The sequence below is a fragment of the Nanorana parkeri genome, unplaced genomic scaffold (genome assembly GCF_000935625.1).
Source record: "Nanorana parkeri isolate BGI_ZX_2015 unplaced genomic scaffold, ASM93562v1 scaffold316, whole genome shotgun sequence".
In the NCBI taxonomy this organism is placed as follows: Eukaryota; Metazoa; Chordata; class Amphibia; order Anura; family Dicroglossidae; genus Nanorana; species Nanorana parkeri.
The window spans coordinates 602,723-622,353 of NW_017306584.1; the positions used below are offsets into that span (position 1 = coordinate 602,723).

At 43.0% G+C, this 19,631-nt stretch overlaps 1 protein-coding gene across 1 annotated transcript in view; it reads left to right on the forward strand.

The window, feature by feature from the left end:
• KDM1A (lysine demethylase 1A) overlaps positions 1-19,631 on the forward strand; it is a 33,344-nt gene that overhangs the window by 1,716 nt on the left and 11,997 nt on the right. The window contains exons 2-8 of the mRNA XM_018558021.1: positions 5,814-5,979; positions 9,165-9,307; positions 9,415-9,493; positions 9,574-9,666; positions 11,456-11,562; positions 12,588-12,669; positions 13,296-13,383. Of these exons, the coding sequence (XP_018413523.1) occupies positions 5,814-5,979; positions 9,165-9,307; positions 9,415-9,493; positions 9,574-9,666; positions 11,456-11,562; positions 12,588-12,669; positions 13,296-13,383 (758 nt within the window). The remainder of the gene's footprint in view (positions 1-5,813; positions 5,980-9,164; positions 9,308-9,414; positions 9,494-9,573; positions 9,667-11,455; positions 11,563-12,587; positions 12,670-13,295; positions 13,384-19,631) is intronic.

The following is a 19,631-nucleotide window of genomic DNA, read 5'->3' on the forward strand; positions in this document are numbered from 1 at the left end:
AGCACGAGAGTGCCCCCCCCCCCCCCCCCCCATGGGGCTGACTCCTGTGCTCATCTGATTTCACTGGTGTGGTCATGTCCAGTGCTGCCTGGGACACCCCACTGGCCATGTACACCCCACTGGCCATGTAATACAAGCCCCTAGTCAGTGCTGACTGGCACAGGACTGTATTGTGACAACTGGGACTGGTGCTCCGGCACAGATTGATTCTGACAAAGATTAATAATGCAAAGAGGTCCATCCCACAGGAGTGCGAAAGGCAGCCCTGGAGCCTTGTAATGGTTTGATATAGATCAGCATTTCTATGTCATATCAACAATACATTCTAGACTTGTAAGGATTTAGAGCAGCATTTCCTAACCCTTTAAGTAATGGCTCCCTATATAATATCTTGAGGCACCCCAGTCTAAAATGTAATCAATTTTGAAAGGCACCCCTATGTGTTTGCTTAAAGTGGGGTTTAATCCCCATCCCTTTCACATCAGACCTCTGTGCGCCCCCCCCCCAGCTATTTACAGCTGTCTTTTTAAAATGTAAACCTAAAATTAAAATCCTTTTTATATCTCACAGCTGATATAATGTAGCATGTTATGCACGCCCCACAACCCACTTTAAACACCTGGTGATACTGACAGCCCCCTCTGCCATACATTGCTCTTCTTCTTCTTTTTTTTTTTTTTTTTTGTCTTGAATATATAGTGTCAGCATCCAATCAGCTGCAGTCATTGTTTGGGTATTCAAACAGCAGGGGGCACTGGCTGTCACAATGCAATCCAGCATTGTGAGGATTCCCCCATCCATGTTGTTTAGAGTGGATGGTGGAATCTTGGAGTTGTTTATTTTAGCCCGCAGGCTGTACAGGTGAAATCTGTTGGTGTACGGGCAGCCTTAAAAGAGAACTATGGGGTAACCTTTTTATCTAGGGCTGCAACAACTAATCGACATAATCGATTATAATCGATTATTGAAAAAGTTGTCAACTTTTTCAATAATCGATTAATCGGCTTCCGATCAGTTGGCCCTGTTCACAGCTCCACACGCTGTGCGCCGTACCTCCTCCCCACCTCACGCTCGCCGCTGCCAGACCCGCCCGCATCCACGCTCTTCACGCCGCACCTCCTCCCCGCCTCACACTCACCGCCCGCCCACATCCACGATCGGCACAGGGACGCGGGGAGATGTAGTAAGGAGGAGCAGGTGTGGGGGGATGACAGCCGCCGATAGACAGGCCCGATCTCAGAAGCAAGTTGCTGGAAGACTGCTCAGGTAAGCCTGCACTTTCCCACACATGGTGCTCTATAATGTATTGCTGGGATTTGTATTCCTCTATAGCTGATGGTACATTGTGCTGTACTGTATATTATACAGAGCAATGTACCATCAGCTATAGAGGAATACAAAATCCCAGCAATACATTATACACTGTATGTATAATGTATTGCTGGGATTTGTTGTATTCCTGGTATATAGCTGGTGATATTCTGCACTGCACTGTATAGAGGACTACAAATCAAGGAATAATACATTATACAGCGCAATGCGGAATACCACCAGCTATAGAGGAGTAAAACAAATCCCAGCAATAGTACATTATACAGCGCAATGCAGAATACCGCCAGCTATAATGTACTATTGCTGGGATTTGTTGTATTCCTCTATAGCTGTTGATATTCTGCATTGTGCTGTATAATGTACTATTGCTGGGATTTGTAGTCCTCTATAGTCGGTGCCATTCTGCATTCATTGCTGTTTAATTTTACACTTTCCTTTTCACTATATTGCACACCACACTATTTTTTTTCTTTTTTACTTCCACCGCTCCAAGCTTGCTCCTGTGATGGAGTGTAATCTCAATACAAACTAGTAGTCCATCAATGGAGCCATTTTTTAAATTTTATTTTATTATTTAGCCGATTAATCGAACTTAATAATCGGCTAACTAATCGATTTTGAAAATAATCGTTAGCTGCAGCTCTATTTTTATCCCATATTTCCCTTTAGGGTCACGTGAGGACATATATTAAAGTTGTCCTGTGACCCAAAGCTCAGTAGTCTGCTTTGGGTCACTATATACTGAGACTGCCGCAGCCGGAATGGATCCCAACAATACTATCAAGATCCACCCAGCTGGCTGATTGACAGCTGGCTCTGCCTATGTAGCGCTGTGCCCATCCTGCACCCCGTCCGTTCCTTCACTCAGTGCTGGAGGATCGTATATGGGAGGGGGGAGATGATTGAGAAGTGTGCAAGTGACGATATGTGTTCGCTCACTTCCCGATATATAGAGCCCCGACATGTGACAGTTTAATTGTCACACGTCGGCTCTTAATTGAAGATGAGTGAAAATCGCTCACCTCATAGTTTTTCTTTAAGGCGGGCATGCACAGTGCAAATTCTTCAACTGGCATCCCTCGATCATTTCATGGAGGAAGACGGTCGGGAAAATCTTCCTACGGCCAATGAGCTGCCAGCTCTGTTAGGGTATTCTGACAGCGGCCATTGTCCGAATACAAATGAAACAGCGGGAGATTCCTTGCTTAAAGCGATTGTAGCATTAGTGGACAAATCTGCTCCATTTATTTTTCATTAAACCCATGGATTGAAGGAAAAAAATAGAGCAGTTTATGATCAGCTTTATACTCTCCTCTCGGGCGGCATTTGTTTTCTTTGTTCCAGTGCTGTAGCCTTCGTCAGTGTCATTGTCATTCCACGCTTACATAAGTGTCAGATGCCTGCCTCCTGCTGCACACCATGGTTATGCCTCCTACACATGTAGAACTCGGTACAAGACTCAATACCTTTCCAGAATCATAAAGCCGATTTAAGGTCGCTTGAATACCTGCCACAGAAAAAAACAAGTTGCTGCATTACACTGCAACCCACCACAAGTCAGCATTGCAGTGTGAACAGAAACCATTGACAACACTTGTTTTCTGTGTCCTGGTGGTGACCTGCATTGTAATTGTAGACCCCCCCACACACAGATTACTGCACATAGTGTGAAACTAGATATAAAGCTGATGCAGTTCTCAATATTTCTGGATTTATTTCTAAAACTTTAGGTGGATTGCCATGGCACTAGCGCCCCTACTTGGGGCTGTGGACTATAGGAAACTCCTAAATGCTATCCAGGGGGGTAGTGCCATGTGAACGGTATCGCTTTTATAAATAAAGTTGTGCGAGTCATCCAGGCTGATTTACTAAAGGAGTTGAGAATCTTCATACAATTAATTTTGTGTATGTGTGTGTATATATAAATTTCACACAAAAAGCTACAGTAATTCCTTTTCACTTTGAATACTCAGTCATGTGTGTAGATGAATTGGGTAAACAGGAATTTGATTTTCACATGATTAGATCATTCGAAGTGAATCTTTGCACCATTTACTGATTGAAGAATGAAGATTATCAACTCCTAAAGATCTCCTAAAATGTATGTTAACTCTAAAAATTAGCATCTTTTATTTGCTCTGTTTTGGTCTATGTTAAATATGACATTGGGAGCTAGTGCAAAAATAACTGTTGATCCTGCCAGAAATCTTGTCAGCTGATAACTTTCTGCGCTGATCTGCCTCTGCAGCACTGAGGACTATATTATGTAGAAGATGGGAAGGTTTTCTTTAGTTCTTTCCTAGGGTGATGATGATGCTGTTCAATGGATACAGTACAGTGAGTGTTGTCACCCTAGGACAAAGTTTCTGGCAGGATCACCAGGTAAAATTATAAGTCTACCTTCACACTAGGTGTGATTAGATGCGTTTTTATATGCCTTTTAAAATGGTTTTCTAAATGCTTATATATGCATGTAATGATTTCCAATGAATCTATTCACACATTTGAGGGGACTTTATCACAACTAGAGCAGCTGTGCATGGCAACCAATCAGCATCCACCTTTCATTTTCAAAGCTTATCTGAACAGACTGAAGAGGGAAGCTGATTGGTTGCCATGAGCAACTGCTCCAGATTTTGTTGCTCCCATTTTGATAAATTTCCTCCATTGTGTTTTAAATGCTTTTATCTGCAGTCAGTTTCGCTGTGTTCAGGAAAATAGAAGTGCATTAGGGATGTATAACCGCATGTTACCACAAGATGCATTTATTTGCAGAAAATTTATTGGCTACTTCAATGGACAAAGGACACGTGCATCTAAACGTATGTGTGTAAATGCACAACATTTTAAGCATCTAGAAGCATTAAAAAAAAAGAAGCATCTAGCGTAATAGATTTTGCAGACAGATCTCTGCATAAAAATGCAAGTGGACAGTGTGAGTGAAGCCTTAAGTAAAAAAAAAAAAGCCTGGAAAAAAAAAACTAATGCAACCGCCACTTCCAAGGACTAGTAAGCTATTACAGTTTTGTTTTTGGGTTTTACTAAACTTTAAGTGTAACTCTCTCTTTAAAAAAAAAAAATCCTCTTAAAGGAGAACTATGGGAACTATGGGGTTAGGGCTTTTTCCCCATAGTTCTCCTTAGGGTAACGGGAGGACACAAACTAGCGTCCTCCCGTTACCCTAAGCTCAGTATACCACGAGCTGCAGCTTGCGGTATACTGAGACTGCCGCAGCCGGGTTGGATCCCGACAATACTGTCTGGATCCGCCCAGCTGCGTGAGTGACAGCTGGCTCTGCCTATCTAGAGGCAGAGCCCCCTCCCCCGTACGTTCCGCCAGTCATCGCTGGAGGATCGGACGGGAGGGGGGGAATCCTGAGTGACAGTCACGGCTCTTTGCAGGGACAGGAGCGAGAAGTGAGCGAGCGCCGGTATGTGATCGCTCACTTCCCGATCTATTGAGCCGACCTGTGACAGTCTCATTGTCACAGGTCGGCTAGAACTATGAGGATGAGTGATTTTTCATATTTCTATCTAGAGGTAGAGCCAGCTGTACCCTCCCCCGTCTGTTCTGCCAGTCAATGCCTCCCCTGTCACGGCTCTCTGCAGACACAGGATCAAGAAGTGAGCGAGCGCCGGTATGTGTTCGCTCACTTCCCGATCTACTGAGCCGACCTGTGACAGTTTCATTGTCACAGGTCGGCTCAGATTATGAGGCTGAGTGAAAATCACTCGCCTCATTCTCCTTTTTAAGGTTAAATACATATATTGTTTGGAGTTTAGAAAACATTTTTCTCATCCTTGCCTTTCTTTTGTTGTGAAGAAAAACATTGTGTCTCCCAAGGATTTCTAAATAGGGGAGTTATTCTTAATTAAAACCACCTGAGCACAGTCAGTGTCTGCATCCCTTTTAGATGTACCTGCTCTTTATTGTAGGGTGTATGTATTAATATATAATCTCAGATTTTTGGGGAAATGCAGTGAGCCAGTCACACAAGCAGGAGTTAGATTTTTGGGGCTGTTGGTATAAAGCAGGGGTGGGCAAACTCTAGCCCTCCATCTGTGGTGCAACTACAAATCCCATAAGGCATTGCAAGCAGCCATAGGCATGACTCCCGGAGGCAGATGCATGCTGGGATTTGTTGTTTGGCCACAGATGTAGGGCCGGAGTTTGCCTACCGCTGGTGTAAAGAGCGCCTCCAGAAATGACAGCATTTGTAGATTGAACGGAAGGGTGATTTATAATTAGAGTACATTTATAAAATGATGTATAAAGAGTAGTTTTTTTTTTCTTTTTTTTTTTTTTTTTTTTTTTTTTTTCTCCCCGTAATGGTTTTCTGATCTTTTCCATATGGAATCTTGTAGATCTTCAGTTCATTTATCTAGCACGTCTGATGTCTGGCTGCTGCTAACTAGTCACATAGAAAAATAAATCTTTTCATTGAACGGCAGCACTAGAGGTTGATGCAGTCCTTTTTGCAGGTCGAGTACAGGGAAATGGACGAGAGCCTTGCCAATCTCTCAGAAGATGAGTATTATTCAGAAGAGGAGAGGAATGCAAAGGCAGAGAGGGAGAAAAAAGTCCCCCCACCTCCTCCTCAAGCTCCACCAGAGGAAGAGATTGACAGTGAGCCTGAAGAGCCCTCAGGTAATTTTACTTGGATTTGATTGCTTTGTACAGACTAATGTCTAGTTTTGATTAACTAGTTAAATACTACTTTATGTCCTCCTATAATAGTTATTTTTTTTAATAGTCAGATTGCTGCTCTATACAGTAAAATTTGGATTTTTCATGCTGTAAAATAGTCACCTTTCCTCCCCATGTCGATTCACAGAACGCCTCGTATTTTGTAAATGGTTTACACAATATAAGGTGAATTTTCATTCATGCTGAACCCCTCCTTTTCCCTTGTCCATTCACAACGCCTTGTATTTTGTAAATGGTTCACATTATATCAAGGGTTCTGTGAATGGACAAGGGGAGAGAAGGGGCATAAAAACAACACTATTGATTCTCTGTATAAGAAGCGTGGTGCTGGAACTATAGTACTAGCTGTATTTTCCAGCTTGAAGGAAAGTCCCAGTTTTCACAGTACACTACACCTATCCACACATGGGATAAACAACATTAGAAGTTACTTCCCCCCTCACCGTAATTCATTTTTAAAAATCTTGTTCCTCTATACATAGTTTTGTAATTATAATATGTATTTGGGGCAACCATATATTTTAATTGGATATTTAGCTTATTTCTGCAATGTAGAACTACAGTGGTTGTGCTTTACTGCACCTTCTGACAATACAAGTCAGCTGACTCAGTGTAAAGAATACACTCCTCTGTTTGCTGCTATATTGAGGCCAATTTACTAGTGAACATTCACTTCACTTATCCAATCATGTCAAAAGCAAATTCCTGTTTTTCATCTGCACATGATTGGGTATTCAAAGTGAGCACAGCTACAGTTTGATTGAAGATTTTCAAATTCTGTAGTAAATCAGCCTCAGTAGTAAGACACTGACAGTTTGTCCATTCAGGGCAAAGTAATAGTGCCTTGTAATAGTATCTGTAAGATATACTTTCCCACCTGCTCCAATACTATAACAGAGCAGGGCTTCTGGGTATTGGGAAGCACGCAACGGTGATTGGGCCTGAGTTTTCAATCTCGAGGCCCAACCATAGTTGTATGGAGGGCTCAGTGACCTCTACCTCGGTAAGCTTCAACAGTGTCGTTCACTTGGGATGGACTCCTGCGTGCGTCTCACAGGAATTTTACACAGGCATTCTGATCAGGTCTGCCTGTCAGTCCTTCAGGTGGACCTGATCCAGAAGCTCAATGTTAAGGTGCCCATACACCTTACAATTATCTGCAGATTGTCTGTGGTCAGATGGAAAAAGTGCAACAGATTGGCCCAGGTGGAAATTACTCCATCCACACAGTTAAGTGTAGATGGAGGAATCTGTTGCACCTTTTCCATCTGACCATAGAAAATCTGCAGATAATTGTAAGGTGTATGGCCAGCTCTAGTCCATGGGCAGCCAGATGTAAGCGGATGTGTATTTACATCAGATTACCTCTAAGCCCAGCTAGGGCGGGGTTAAAAAAAACCTGTTCCATTTTGGCAGACTTGATATGGATGGATCAGAGGTAATTGGATGTAAATGGACACCTACATGCTTGCATCCACCTCCCCATAGACTAACACGAGTCTGGTTAGTTCGTCTGTACTGTAGTGCTGCAATCGGCAGGGGATCTGTGCATGAATCCCCTGCTGATCAAAGCAGAGACTTTGTCCCTGTGAAAGGGGCCTAAGACAGACTTATGGCTTGTTTACATGCCTGTAGAGCTATGTTTCTCTGCACACATGCTTCTCTGTTAAAACTTGTATGGTGTTAACATGGCACATACAAAACAATTGTTTTCTATTTGCACCATACATGTGCAGCTGTGTGAACAACAAAACGCAGCTCAATGACATGGTGTGAACAAGACCTGCTGTAGTAGCTAAATGATCTTGGCTTAAAGCTTATCTACAAATGACTGGGGGAGAAAAATAAAATATATATGTATGTATGTGTGACGAGCAGACGGTGGAGCCCGACAAGCAGCTTGCCGGCCGTTGTAATTACATGGCCGGCCGGGAGCTTTACAGTCAAGCGATCGAGCGTCTCGAGAGACACTCCATCGCTTGTATCAGAAGCTGTCGCTGCTGTTGCCGGTCCCGAGATCCGCTGTGCCCGATGCGGCTGGGACCGGCACGGCTCTGTGACAGGAGATCAAAGGGAGTTCAGTATACGAACTCCCTTTGATCTCCTCTCAGTCCCCGAATGCAGGAAGTGATGTATATTACATCACTTCCTGCATTCAGTGTCACTCTCCAGCTAGAGAAGCCGATCTCTGCTTCATCAGCTTCTCTGGAGGTCCCTAGGTGACATTAGGGGTCTTGGAGACCCCTGATGTCTCCATAAAGAGGACCTATCATGTAAATTGGCTATCCCATAGGGGGCTTCTTAGCCCCCCATGTAATGGCAATAAAGTTGTTGTATGTAAAAAAAAAAGTAATACAAAAATGAAAGATTTCATAAAAAAATAAAGAAGCATAACATTTATTGTAAAAAAAAAAATGTTTAAGTCCGCGCCCCCCTAATACACACGCATATATGCGTCTGGTGCGCCTACATGCCGCACATGTTGCATATCGCCGCAAACTGAGCGAGAGCAATAATTTTAGAGTCGTTAAGGCGGGTTCACACCTGGGCGTTTTACAGCGCTGATCGTCGTGCTGTAAAACGCTCTTCAAGTGAAATCCCATTATTTCCTATGGGCATGGTTCTCACTTGGGCGTATTTCAGAGTGTCGCAACGTGCTGAAAAACGCCCTATGCCCAAAGAAGTACAGGAGCTTCTTTGGGGCGTATTTCCACGCGTATCCATTAGGATACAGCCGGCTAGCCCTCGTAAACGCGCGTTTGACGCACGTTTTGTGGGCTGCAAATCGCGGTTAAAACATGCACCGCAAAACGCGTGTCATATTATATACCTCCAAAAGAAAGCTCTATCTGTCCCCAAACTTTTTTAACATAAATTACAAGGCTATAGTCCGATCATTCTGACTGGTGAAATTTTTTACTGACTGGTGAGACACTAAAAAAATTTCAAGCCCTGAATGATATATATATATACATATATAATGCATGTGTGTAAAAATATGAGTTATTAGAAATTTTTAGCTCAATACTGCAATAATAACTATAAATATATGCTTGCTGAAATATATTATGCCTTCCCACGGGTAATGTTTAACTTTTTTTTTAATTCAAACTCAACTCATTTAGTATATTCAGGTGTAGAGGGAGCAGCCTTCCAGAGCAGACTTCCTCATGACAGAATGACTTCTCAAGAGGCAGCATGCTTTCCAGATATCATCAGCGGCCCTCAGCCAACTCAGAAGGTCTTCCTTTACATCCGGAATCGCACAGTAAGTGGAACAAAAACTCTCGGCTATATATGCTGTGGAGTTTCTTATTGTAATTGATGCGCAGGTCGTCTTATTTCTTCCATGTCATTTGTCATGTTTGATTAAAGTTGCAGTTGTGGTTAGACAGTCCGAAAGTTCAGCTGACGTTTGAGGCAACCCTTCAGCAGCTGGAGGCTCCTTATAACAGTAAGTTGCATTTAACCCTCTTTTGGATATTGCAATTCTCTTGTTTGCGATGGACTGCTAATTGGGTTTGTGTTATTTAGGTGACTCTGTGCTGGTTCACAGAATACACTGCTATCTTGAAAGGCACGGCTTAATCAACTTTGGTATTTACAAGAGACTGAAACCTTTGCCTAGTAAGTACTCAAAATTGCTAGTTGTCTGAATCACTCACTCCCTCTCCTTCTCTTGTCTGTAGTTGGCAATTGGAAAACCTTAATTAGCTCAGTTGTCAGAACAGTCATGATATGTTTATGATCCAATTAATGCTAGTGTTTTTTTTTAACATTTAATGACCTATTCGAAGTAGTAAAAGAGATCAGCTACTCTGCATAAAGCAATGGAGGTTAAGTGGAGTAGCTGGCCCTTCATTCCCTCTTTGTGGCATGCTGAACTACTAGAATACCTGGATGTTAGGTCCAGAAGTGGTGTTGTCATTGTGCACTCCAGCATTGGTAAAGATAGACACAAGGACTTTATTGGTGAATTCTTTAGCTCATGGTAGAGCCATGGGGTTTAACGGTCCATAAAAAAAATCTCGTAGAGTACAGACTCCTCCCTGAAGTGATTGCTATGTTCTTCTCAAAGTGCAATAACACTTCTTATTTGCCTAGACACTTCACAAATAGTGACACATTCAGTAGCATAACTTAAGTTGTACAGGAACAGTAGTCCTTGACTTATAACAAGGAAAGGTCATTTATGCTAACTTAATGGAGTTTTGTGTGAGTAAAAGTAATCTGGTACTTGCAAATCTTGTCAGTCTGCTTTTAATGTTGTATACAGTTTGTAGCAATGTTATTTGGGGCAGACATGCATTGGTCAATATAGACGCATATGCGTCCTGCTGTACAGTGCTTACATGGTGGTTGTGTTACTGCTCCCTCTCACAATGGAAATCTGACGTGGTGGACTTTCTGTGTGGCTGATATTTTAGTAGAGAGGCCTATTGATGAAAATGGCAGATCTCGTCTCCCTATAGTGCCGTACTTACAAACCCCTACATTTACTACAATGACGAATAGAAGAGCAAGCACGTGCCTTATTTGCGAACTAAAAATACACCAAACATTTCCTTTAGCAAGTGGTCAGGTCCGATATGACAGCAATGCTCTTGTGGTTGCAGGCAGCTTAGGAATACATGCAAAACAGGAAGTGGAGCATCTGATTTTGTGTAAAAAGGTGTCTGATGGAAAGAGTTTATATTGCAATTCCATTGTCCGTTCTCATTTTTTACAAATCTTTCCTCTCAAACTGTTTATGCATTCTAAAAATGTTTCTACATGTTCATTAATCGGAGCAACTTGTCCATGCTGATTCAAATTGGAACCTCAGCCCAAATGTCTCTTGGATTGGATAGAATGGGCCTTGGGAACTTAGATGGGGTTAACTGATGTAAATCACTCCACAAATGCATTGACTGGCGTTGCACTTCAATATTGCATGCCCATCCTGGCCTGCTAACGCTGGAATGAAACTTCTTCTTGTTTCAAGTATACCTACATTTTGTACAAAACTTAAGCACAGGGGTAGCCAAACTTTGGCCGTCCAGATGTTGTGATACTACAAGACCCATAAGGCATTGCAAGATTCTGACAGCCATAGGCATGACTTCCAGAGGCATGATGGGATTTGTACTTTCAGTACAGTGGGAGGGTAGAAGTTTGGCTACCCCTGCTCTAGCAAATGTTTTGTTAGAATAGCAGCCTTCATGATTCTCAATGCAGGTTTGCCTTGATTCAAAAGGAGCTTACTTTGTTTGTCAGTCAATGTAGTGTTTTAAAGGTGGTGGCTTCAGATGCATTTTTCAGGGTGTTAACTACCGAATTGCATATTGCCTACCTTTTTGTTACAGCACAAGTAGACAAGTGATCATGTTTTGTGTCAGGTTTGACTGCGTTTTTGTTCTTTTCTTCTTACCATTAGCCAAGAAGACGGGGAAAGTGATAATCATTGGCTCTGGAGTGTCTGGATTGGCTGCTGCTCGCCAGTTACAAAGTTTTGGCATGGATGTTACCATCTTAGAGGCAAGGGTAAGTATAGGTCAATATTTTGTGAAGTTAACTGGCTCTAGAACTAAGGTCTTGTAATCCCATTAATGCTGCATGCAATGTAAACGTTCACCCCTCTGCCTTGGCCCTTTTAAAGCGGACCTTTATCCATATCTTCAAATAACAACAAATACACCTTTTTTATAAATGTTTAGTAATGACAATCTACAAACACACAGATAATTGTAGACTTTTTTTTTGCATACCTTGCTTTTCTTTCCCGGTCTTCTGAGAGTGGCAATTTTAACTAAGAGCGGGTTACTAGATCTCTTTACGTCCTGGAACTCTGTGACGTGTGATTAGGACACGTGACCATGCACATCATCTCAGGGGAGGGTAATTTCTTTCCCTGAGATCTCATGAGATTACATATGAGATTTCCCAATACTGCTCTGCTGATGTAACCTTCCCAGGATATTTAGCCAAAAAGGTAAAGGTCTGCTTTAAGAGCAATTTCCATTTTAATGTGGGTGTGGGACTCCTGTTCCCTTTTTGTTGTGGCCTGACAGACATTTGATCAGCCATGTATAGTGGTGCAATGTTGTATTCTCATGATTGGGTTTGATCCAGCAAGGTGAACTTTAATCCTGTATTGTGGTGGTTTTTTTAAATCCAAAAGATCTTATATTAGCAGACCTCTAGATCAGTACCGGAACCTCAGGAGTCAAGACCTGTGATGACAACTTGCTGTACTGCTATTGTAAATCTATTTGAAGAAGCCAAAGTGGGAGAGCCATCAGTGTAGATCCTGGTAGAATAAAGAAGGATTTGATCACAGACTTGAACTACTATATAATGCGGAGTTGCATGGAAGTCTGTGATGGAAAACTTCTTCTACCTAGATTGGGATTTGTCATCTCCATACTTTGACATAGTTCAGTATACAGGAAGAATTCTAAGGTTTAGGTTGCACAGCTGTGAGGGTTGGTGGTATGCTCCCGTGCCAGGTCATTGCGGCACATGATTTTTTTTTTTGCAAGTGGTAACACTAACTTTCTGTTGAATAGGACCGTGTAGGAGGAAGAGTTGCCACATTCCGGAAGGGAAGTTATGTTGCTGATTTAGGTGCAATGGTGGTCACAGGGCTTGGTAAGTTTTTTTTTTTTGTTTAATTTATGCATACTGTATATAGAATCTAAGGCTGGGCACACACCTTACAACCATCGCAAGACTTTTGTCTTGCGATGGTTGTAAGGTACTTTAAAAAACGTACGATCTGCCTATCTTGCATAGGCAGATTGTACTTGCGATTGATTGCAAGCCACGCCCCCTGAGGGGCGGGCTTCAGATGACCGCAATGCCGAACGGGCAGTGTGCGCTTGCGCACACCGGCCCGTACGGCTTTTATCGTACGGACATGCCACAAACCCGCCGAACATCGTTCGATGCTCGGCGGGTTTTCGAACATGTCCGTAAGTTTAAAGTCGTGCGACCTTACAGTAGTAGAGGTCGCACGGCTTCCACACACCTTACGATAATTGTACAATCGCGGGATTTCCCGCGATTATCGTAAGGTGTGTGGGGACCTTAAGATCAGTATGTATACTCCATGCAAACGTCAAATCTCAGCAGATAGAATATGGGTATAGTGACAATATTTTAAGCTGATACAGACTGATAGAAAAGAGCCAACATGATGCAGTTCTGTATTCATTAATGCATTCTTAAAATTTTTCCTTAAATGCAAGCTGTGTAAGTGCCTGATTTTCGTTTAGCTGCTTGCAGCTCTTTTGTAGTGGAGCTCAGATTGGAGGAGGCAGAAGCAGCACAGATGTTCAGTTATGCTGCGGTGCAAGGAGAATGGTAATAGGTGAAGAGAGCGGAGTGACGGGTAGATGAGCTCATAAACCTGCTGCTTATCTTTCACTGTCCAGTCACATGGACTAGACCTGTAAGTGTTTCTGCAGCAGAGAACAATCTGCTGTGCTATGTGGCATTTTAGGATTTAGATGGACAAAAATAAAAGCTCTTTTAGCAGGTCAGGTTTATTTGTATAAACTGTATCGCACATACATTAAGCAATTAAATATTGCATGTTTTCAAAGTGACACTGTAAAAATAGCTGGTCATTATTGTATTAACACTGTGTACCGTTTAAATATAATTTAGATATGAGATAAGCTAACTGTCAGATCCCATCAGATTGGCTGAGACTAACTCTTGAAGTTTGTAATGATATCAAGTCGCCACACCTTACAGAGTTCTTCATAGTTTAGCTGTACTGGCACATTGCAGTTTTATTTTGCATAATGCAATTCTAGCAGTTACTCAAGGGTTAATCATGAACATGTACAAACGTTTGTGGTGGGAACTTTTTCCCCAGGTATAAACCAATTGCATAAGAGAAGTATGCAAATTATTTGTGCAGCAATGTTCTTAAACTGAATACATTGTTGGCAAGGCCTGCAGCACCATTCATAACACATAATGAAATAATAGAACAGCAGCATACATCTAGTCTACAATTTATAAACACAGTTTGGGATCCCTAGTATGATAATATTGGGCTACGCCGTGTGTATTGGCAGCATTGAGGGAGCAGCCAAGCTGTTTGTAAAGTGTAGTTGTGTGTCAGTAGTCCCTCCAATGAGTGTAAGCCATGCAGTCTCATTTTCTTGTTGTGGATTTTGGGCATGTGCTATACATGATCCAAAAGACGTAATGGAAGTACACAGTGCCCGTGTAGTACTCCTTGTTCTGATCTGACTCTTCCCTCCCTTGCTGACTGGACCATATTTATGGTCCATGTATAATACAGCTAGGGAGGCAAAACACTATTATATATATATATATAGTAGAAGTGGGTACATGAAGTGAAATTGTCTTTGAACATATAGTTGTGTACAGAAGGAAATTTTCCCAATTCATCTTCCATGGCAGCACAGGAGAGAGAAAGGATCCACCCACCTAAAACCAGAAATGCATCATCCACAATTAAAATAAAAGGGGCGGTACAAACCAACCACCTCACTTTGTGTTTCCTCCGGCCTAACAGGAACATTGTAACCGTTTGTTATTTTCAGAAGGCCTTTGTGCTAGTTGCAAGGGCCTCCCAGTGTATGCTCCCTTTGTGAATCGGGGACAGTGGACCTGGACGGGTTGCATGCCTGGGCTTGTCCTAGGAGTAACCTTTCTGGGGTTATCCTAATTGTGACACCCTTCCTCCCCATCTCTTTCCTCAAGGTTTCTTTCTGCCATGAGGAGAAGCAACCATCCTCTGGTGCATAACGGGTCTCGCAGAGTTTTCCCTTACTCGCATGTGGTTCGGCTCAGAGTTCTCCTCTGCATTGTCTCTGGAAGAATGGGGTGAATGAGAAACCATTGGTGGCCATCCATAGTCCCTATGTTTTCTGCCATGTTGTGGATATTCACATCCAGTAGCATCCTAGTGACTCTTTGAGTTAGCAGCTATGCGTTGGAGTCATGAGTATACCCTGGCATCTGTGGATGCTGGCACCGAGGTATACTCACAACTTAATCGCATAGCAGTTTAGAGAGTGCGGCGGGTGGGGGATGGAGCCAAAAGCGGTCATGAACATGGAGTGATCCAACAGGCTCCCTCTGGTCAGCAGTGCCACACCATGCAGCCTGATTCCGCTGTGTCCGTTCCAAACTGCTGAATCTGAAGCAACCAACGGCTCCAAGGTAGGTTGGAAGTCTTTAGGCAAGACTTCTTCCTCCTACCCCACCCATACTGTAGGTAGGGCACAGTGGTGGGAGGAACCCTTGGGAGGTGGTCCTCCTTTTGGCTGTTGGTTGCTGCGGGTTGTAGTGCCTCTTACTAACACAGGTTTTGTCTGTTATACATTTCTTCCATCAGTGGTGTAGCTGATTGGAGGCAAGGGCTGCAGCACATGCAATTTTCATTCTGCAGAGCAGCAGTCCCAAAAATATGAAGCAACCTACTTGCACCTTCCTACACTTATATCATTTTAATGCGCAGGAGCATTGGGGATTGTATCTCCATTTTCACACTTTCCTTTTGTTACAGATGTACATAAGGAGAGTTGTCAGCCTAGGATGTTTTTTTTTTTTTTTTTTCTACTTGCGTCAGACCTTTTGGGTCATAGGCAACATTCTATCTGCATAAGCAAGGCAAACCTAGGCCCTGTAACAATTGCTTTACGAACTCCTTTGCCTAAAACATTGGGGTGTGCAAGAGCACTGGAGGTTTATTTACTCCATTTTTGTGCACTCACCTATGGTTCACAAGGAGACTATAGCTTAGGGTAACAACCCTTTCCTAGACTGAGCATAATGTTTTAATACGGATACGACATTAATATCTGACAGGCTCCAATGGTAAACCTTTGCATAGTGCTGCAGATATACTGTGGGCTTATGTACGCTCATTAACATATGTAGGTGTTAAGCTGGCCACACGCATATAGATTATCTGCAGATTTTTTTTTTACGCTAAACCGTGTGGATGGAGGAATCTCTCACTGGGCCGAGCTTCAGTATCTTGCTAGTCAGCCCTGCTGGCCCTCGAAATACCTGACCAAAGCCTGCATCCAATCCAGATTGTTCATGTATTTTGAGAGCCAGCGGGGTTGACTAGCAAGATACTGAAGCTTGGCCCAGTGGGAGATTCCTCCAGCAACACAGTCTGTTGCTCTTTTTCCATCTGACCATAGGAAATCTGCAGCTTTAAGGTGCCCATACACCTTGCGATTATCGATTATTACGATAATCGCAAAGTGTATGGAAGGCGTGCAACAGTTTCTACTGTACGGTCGCACGTTTTTTGTCTTACGAGCAGGTTTGAAAACCCGCCGAGAATCGTACGGTTGTCAGCGGGTTTGTGGCCTGCTCGTAAGATAAATGTCGCACAGGCCGGCGCACACTGCCCGTTCAGCATTGCAGTCATTGGAAGCCCGCCCCTCAGCGAGGTGGACTTATGATGATCGCAATTACGATCTGCCTGTCCAAGATGGGCAGATCGTAGGTTTTTTTTCAATGACCTTACAACCATCGCAAGACAAAAGTATTGCGATGGTTGTAAGGTCTATATGGCCAGCTTTAGACTTCTGATTGCATTAGCACAATGCCTCAGAGCTAAGAGAGCTTATTTTGCTGTTAGTGATGCTGGGCACACACCTTACAACCATCGCAAGACTTTTGTCTTGCGATGGTTGTAAGGTAATTTAAAAAACGTACGATCTGCCTATCTTGGGCAGGCAGGTCGTACTTGCGATGATCGCAAGCCGTGCCCCCCTGAGGGGCGGGCTTCCGATGACTGCAATGCCGAACGGTCAGTGTGCGCTTGCGCACACTGGCCCGTCTGGCTTTTATCTTACGAACATGCTACACACCCGTGGAACATCGTACGATGCTCGGCGGGTTTTCCAAAACATGTTCCTAAGAAAAAAGTTGTGCGACCTTACAGTAGTATAGGTCGCACGGCTTCCACACAACTTACGATAATCGTGCGATCGCGGGATTTCCCACGATTATCGCAAGGTGTGTGGGCACCTTAACTGTTTTACCACCAGGTCTGGGCTTATTGTGATCTCACAAACTGGAAGGCTATGATTGCGTTCACCTGAGTGGGGACTGTAGGGCTCCTTCAGTCCTGAATAAGTGAACTTTACTTAAGGTGCCCATACACTGCTCGATTCTCGTACAAGAATCGGGCGAAATCCCGCGATCGTACGAGAATCGAGCAGTGTGAACTAAGACGTGCGACCGTTTCTACTGTACGGTCACACGTCTTTTGTCGAGCCAACATGTTCGAAAACCCGCCGAGAATTGTACGATTCTCGGTGGGTTTCTAGCCTGCTCGCCCGATAGCTGCGGAACGGGCTGTTGTGCGCATGCGCACACTGCCCGTTCTGCATTGCCGTCATCGGCAAGTACGATTTGCACGTCCAAGGTGGGCAGATCGTACGGGCTTTCAAGAAGCATACGACCATCGCAAGACAAAAGTCTTGCGATGGTTGTAAGGTGTATGGGCACCTTTAGGCTTACTTGCGTGTTTAGAGGATGGGAGGATACAGATGCAAATTCCCAGCATATAGAAGAGACTAACAACCTCTTAAGGATGTTATATGAGACTCTTAACACGCTATATGCGGTTATGTCTTTGTCTTTCTGTATGATCACAAGCATCTAAACGTTTTAAGGTGGGGTGTTGCAATCTACAAAATATGTTTTGCAGGCTGAATCGATCCATTAATTGTATCTGATTTACTCTGAGTTGCATAGAGAACCTCAAGGTTGTAACCAGAGTGTGCATCGCTTTCACAGTCCTTGATGAGGGCTTTGTAGCTGGATTGCTATGGCGTTATCTCACCTGGACATAGGCCACACGCATGAATATATTTCAGTGGTGGCATCATTGGTTGTGAGATAGGAAGCTCAGTGTGAATCTCAGTATTTGTACGTACTCTGAGCACTTGTATAACTATACTCCTCACTAGATAAACCTTTTACTGCCTTAGTGAAAGCCTCTTTGGTTCATGAGGTAGTTATGAAGCTCATTATCTGTCCATACCTTGTGTATTGGTATTACTATACTGTCTCCAAAATATACAATTTTACTGCTTTTAGTGAAGCATGATTGGTTCAGGAGGTAGTTATGAATCTCAGCATTTGTGCATTCCTTGTGCATTGGTATTGCTATACTGGTTCCAAAATAATTAATGTATTGCTTTAGTGTAGGCATCATTGGTTCATGAGGTAGCTATGAATCTCATCTGAGTTCATACGCTATGCACTTTACAACTATACTACCTACAAGATAACTGATTTTCTGCTTTAGTGATGCATCATTGGTTATGATATAGTTATGAATCTCAGTAATTGTATTATCTGAATTCATACTTTGTGTATTTATAGAACTATAAAATATACAAGATAACCAATTTTACTGCTTTCGTGAAAGCGTGATTGGTTGTGGTGTAGTTATGAATCTCAGTATCTATATTTCATCCGAGTTCACTTGCTGTGCGTTTTTGTATATCTATACTATCTACAAGATGACTGAGTTGCTATTGTATAGCTCTACAGTACTTAGTTCTGTGCAGCCTCAGTTGTATGGCGCCCATTGGGGTTGCAACAATAAACGATTTCAGGCAAGCCAGTTAATATAGCACCAAGCCCATGGCAGATCAATGTGTAGTACTTGTGCATTTTAGGAACTGCACCATGATGGTGAACCTCTTGCTCAGCTCCTGTACATTACTAGGTGGTTAGGTTCAGTGATGTCCTGTGCACTCTATGCATTTCTTGCAGCCTGTTTTTATGACAACACTTAACCTTTTGCATGACTAGTGTTGGGCTTAAGCACCTTTTTTGTGTTCCTCTTGGTTCACAGTGCTATTCTTACATGGCTTCCCACTTGATTAGGCAAGCCATGTTATAACGGTAAACTTTAGTGACTCATTTATAGCAGCTGCTTGACATTCTGCATATCAGGTGGTGGTCTTATATAAATTGGTGGCATCACATTGATAAATTGGCGGCAGTATAAGGCTACATTCAAACTTGCCACTTGTACTTCATGGGTCTATATGCAGGAAAAGATCTAACTTGTTTCTGTGTATATAGGTGCTCTAAAACTAGTGCACGCCATTAGCTCCAGATAGCGTTGGGGGCAGGGGTTCTTCTATGTACACTTCAGAGTCTGCTGTTGTGTAATCCCGGTGTGCCGCACCTGAACAGTTGGTAGATTGGGGGGTTTGTATCTGTTGCTGGACAGGGATAGATTCCAAGAGGTTAACCATTCCTCTTTTTCTTCTAACCAATCCACTGAGTAGAAGCAAGTTTTTCTTCATCTAGACATTGAAAGGTGTCTGGTGTTACCTAGAAGTCAGTCTCCCTTGGAGGCTATCCAAGAATATTTGGCCTGTTCAGGGCCTAAGAAAGGGTGCAAAGCATCACAACACCAATGCCTGGTGATGTATGGCACTCTACAATAGGGCGTTCATCATCTTAGGCAGAGGAAGCGGAGGTTTCACCAGAGCATATCTGGAAGGAAGCCAATCTCTTGCGTTGCCCTGTAGAGTTGTCATCCTCCACTGCTAAGATCAGACTTTTGGCAGAAATGA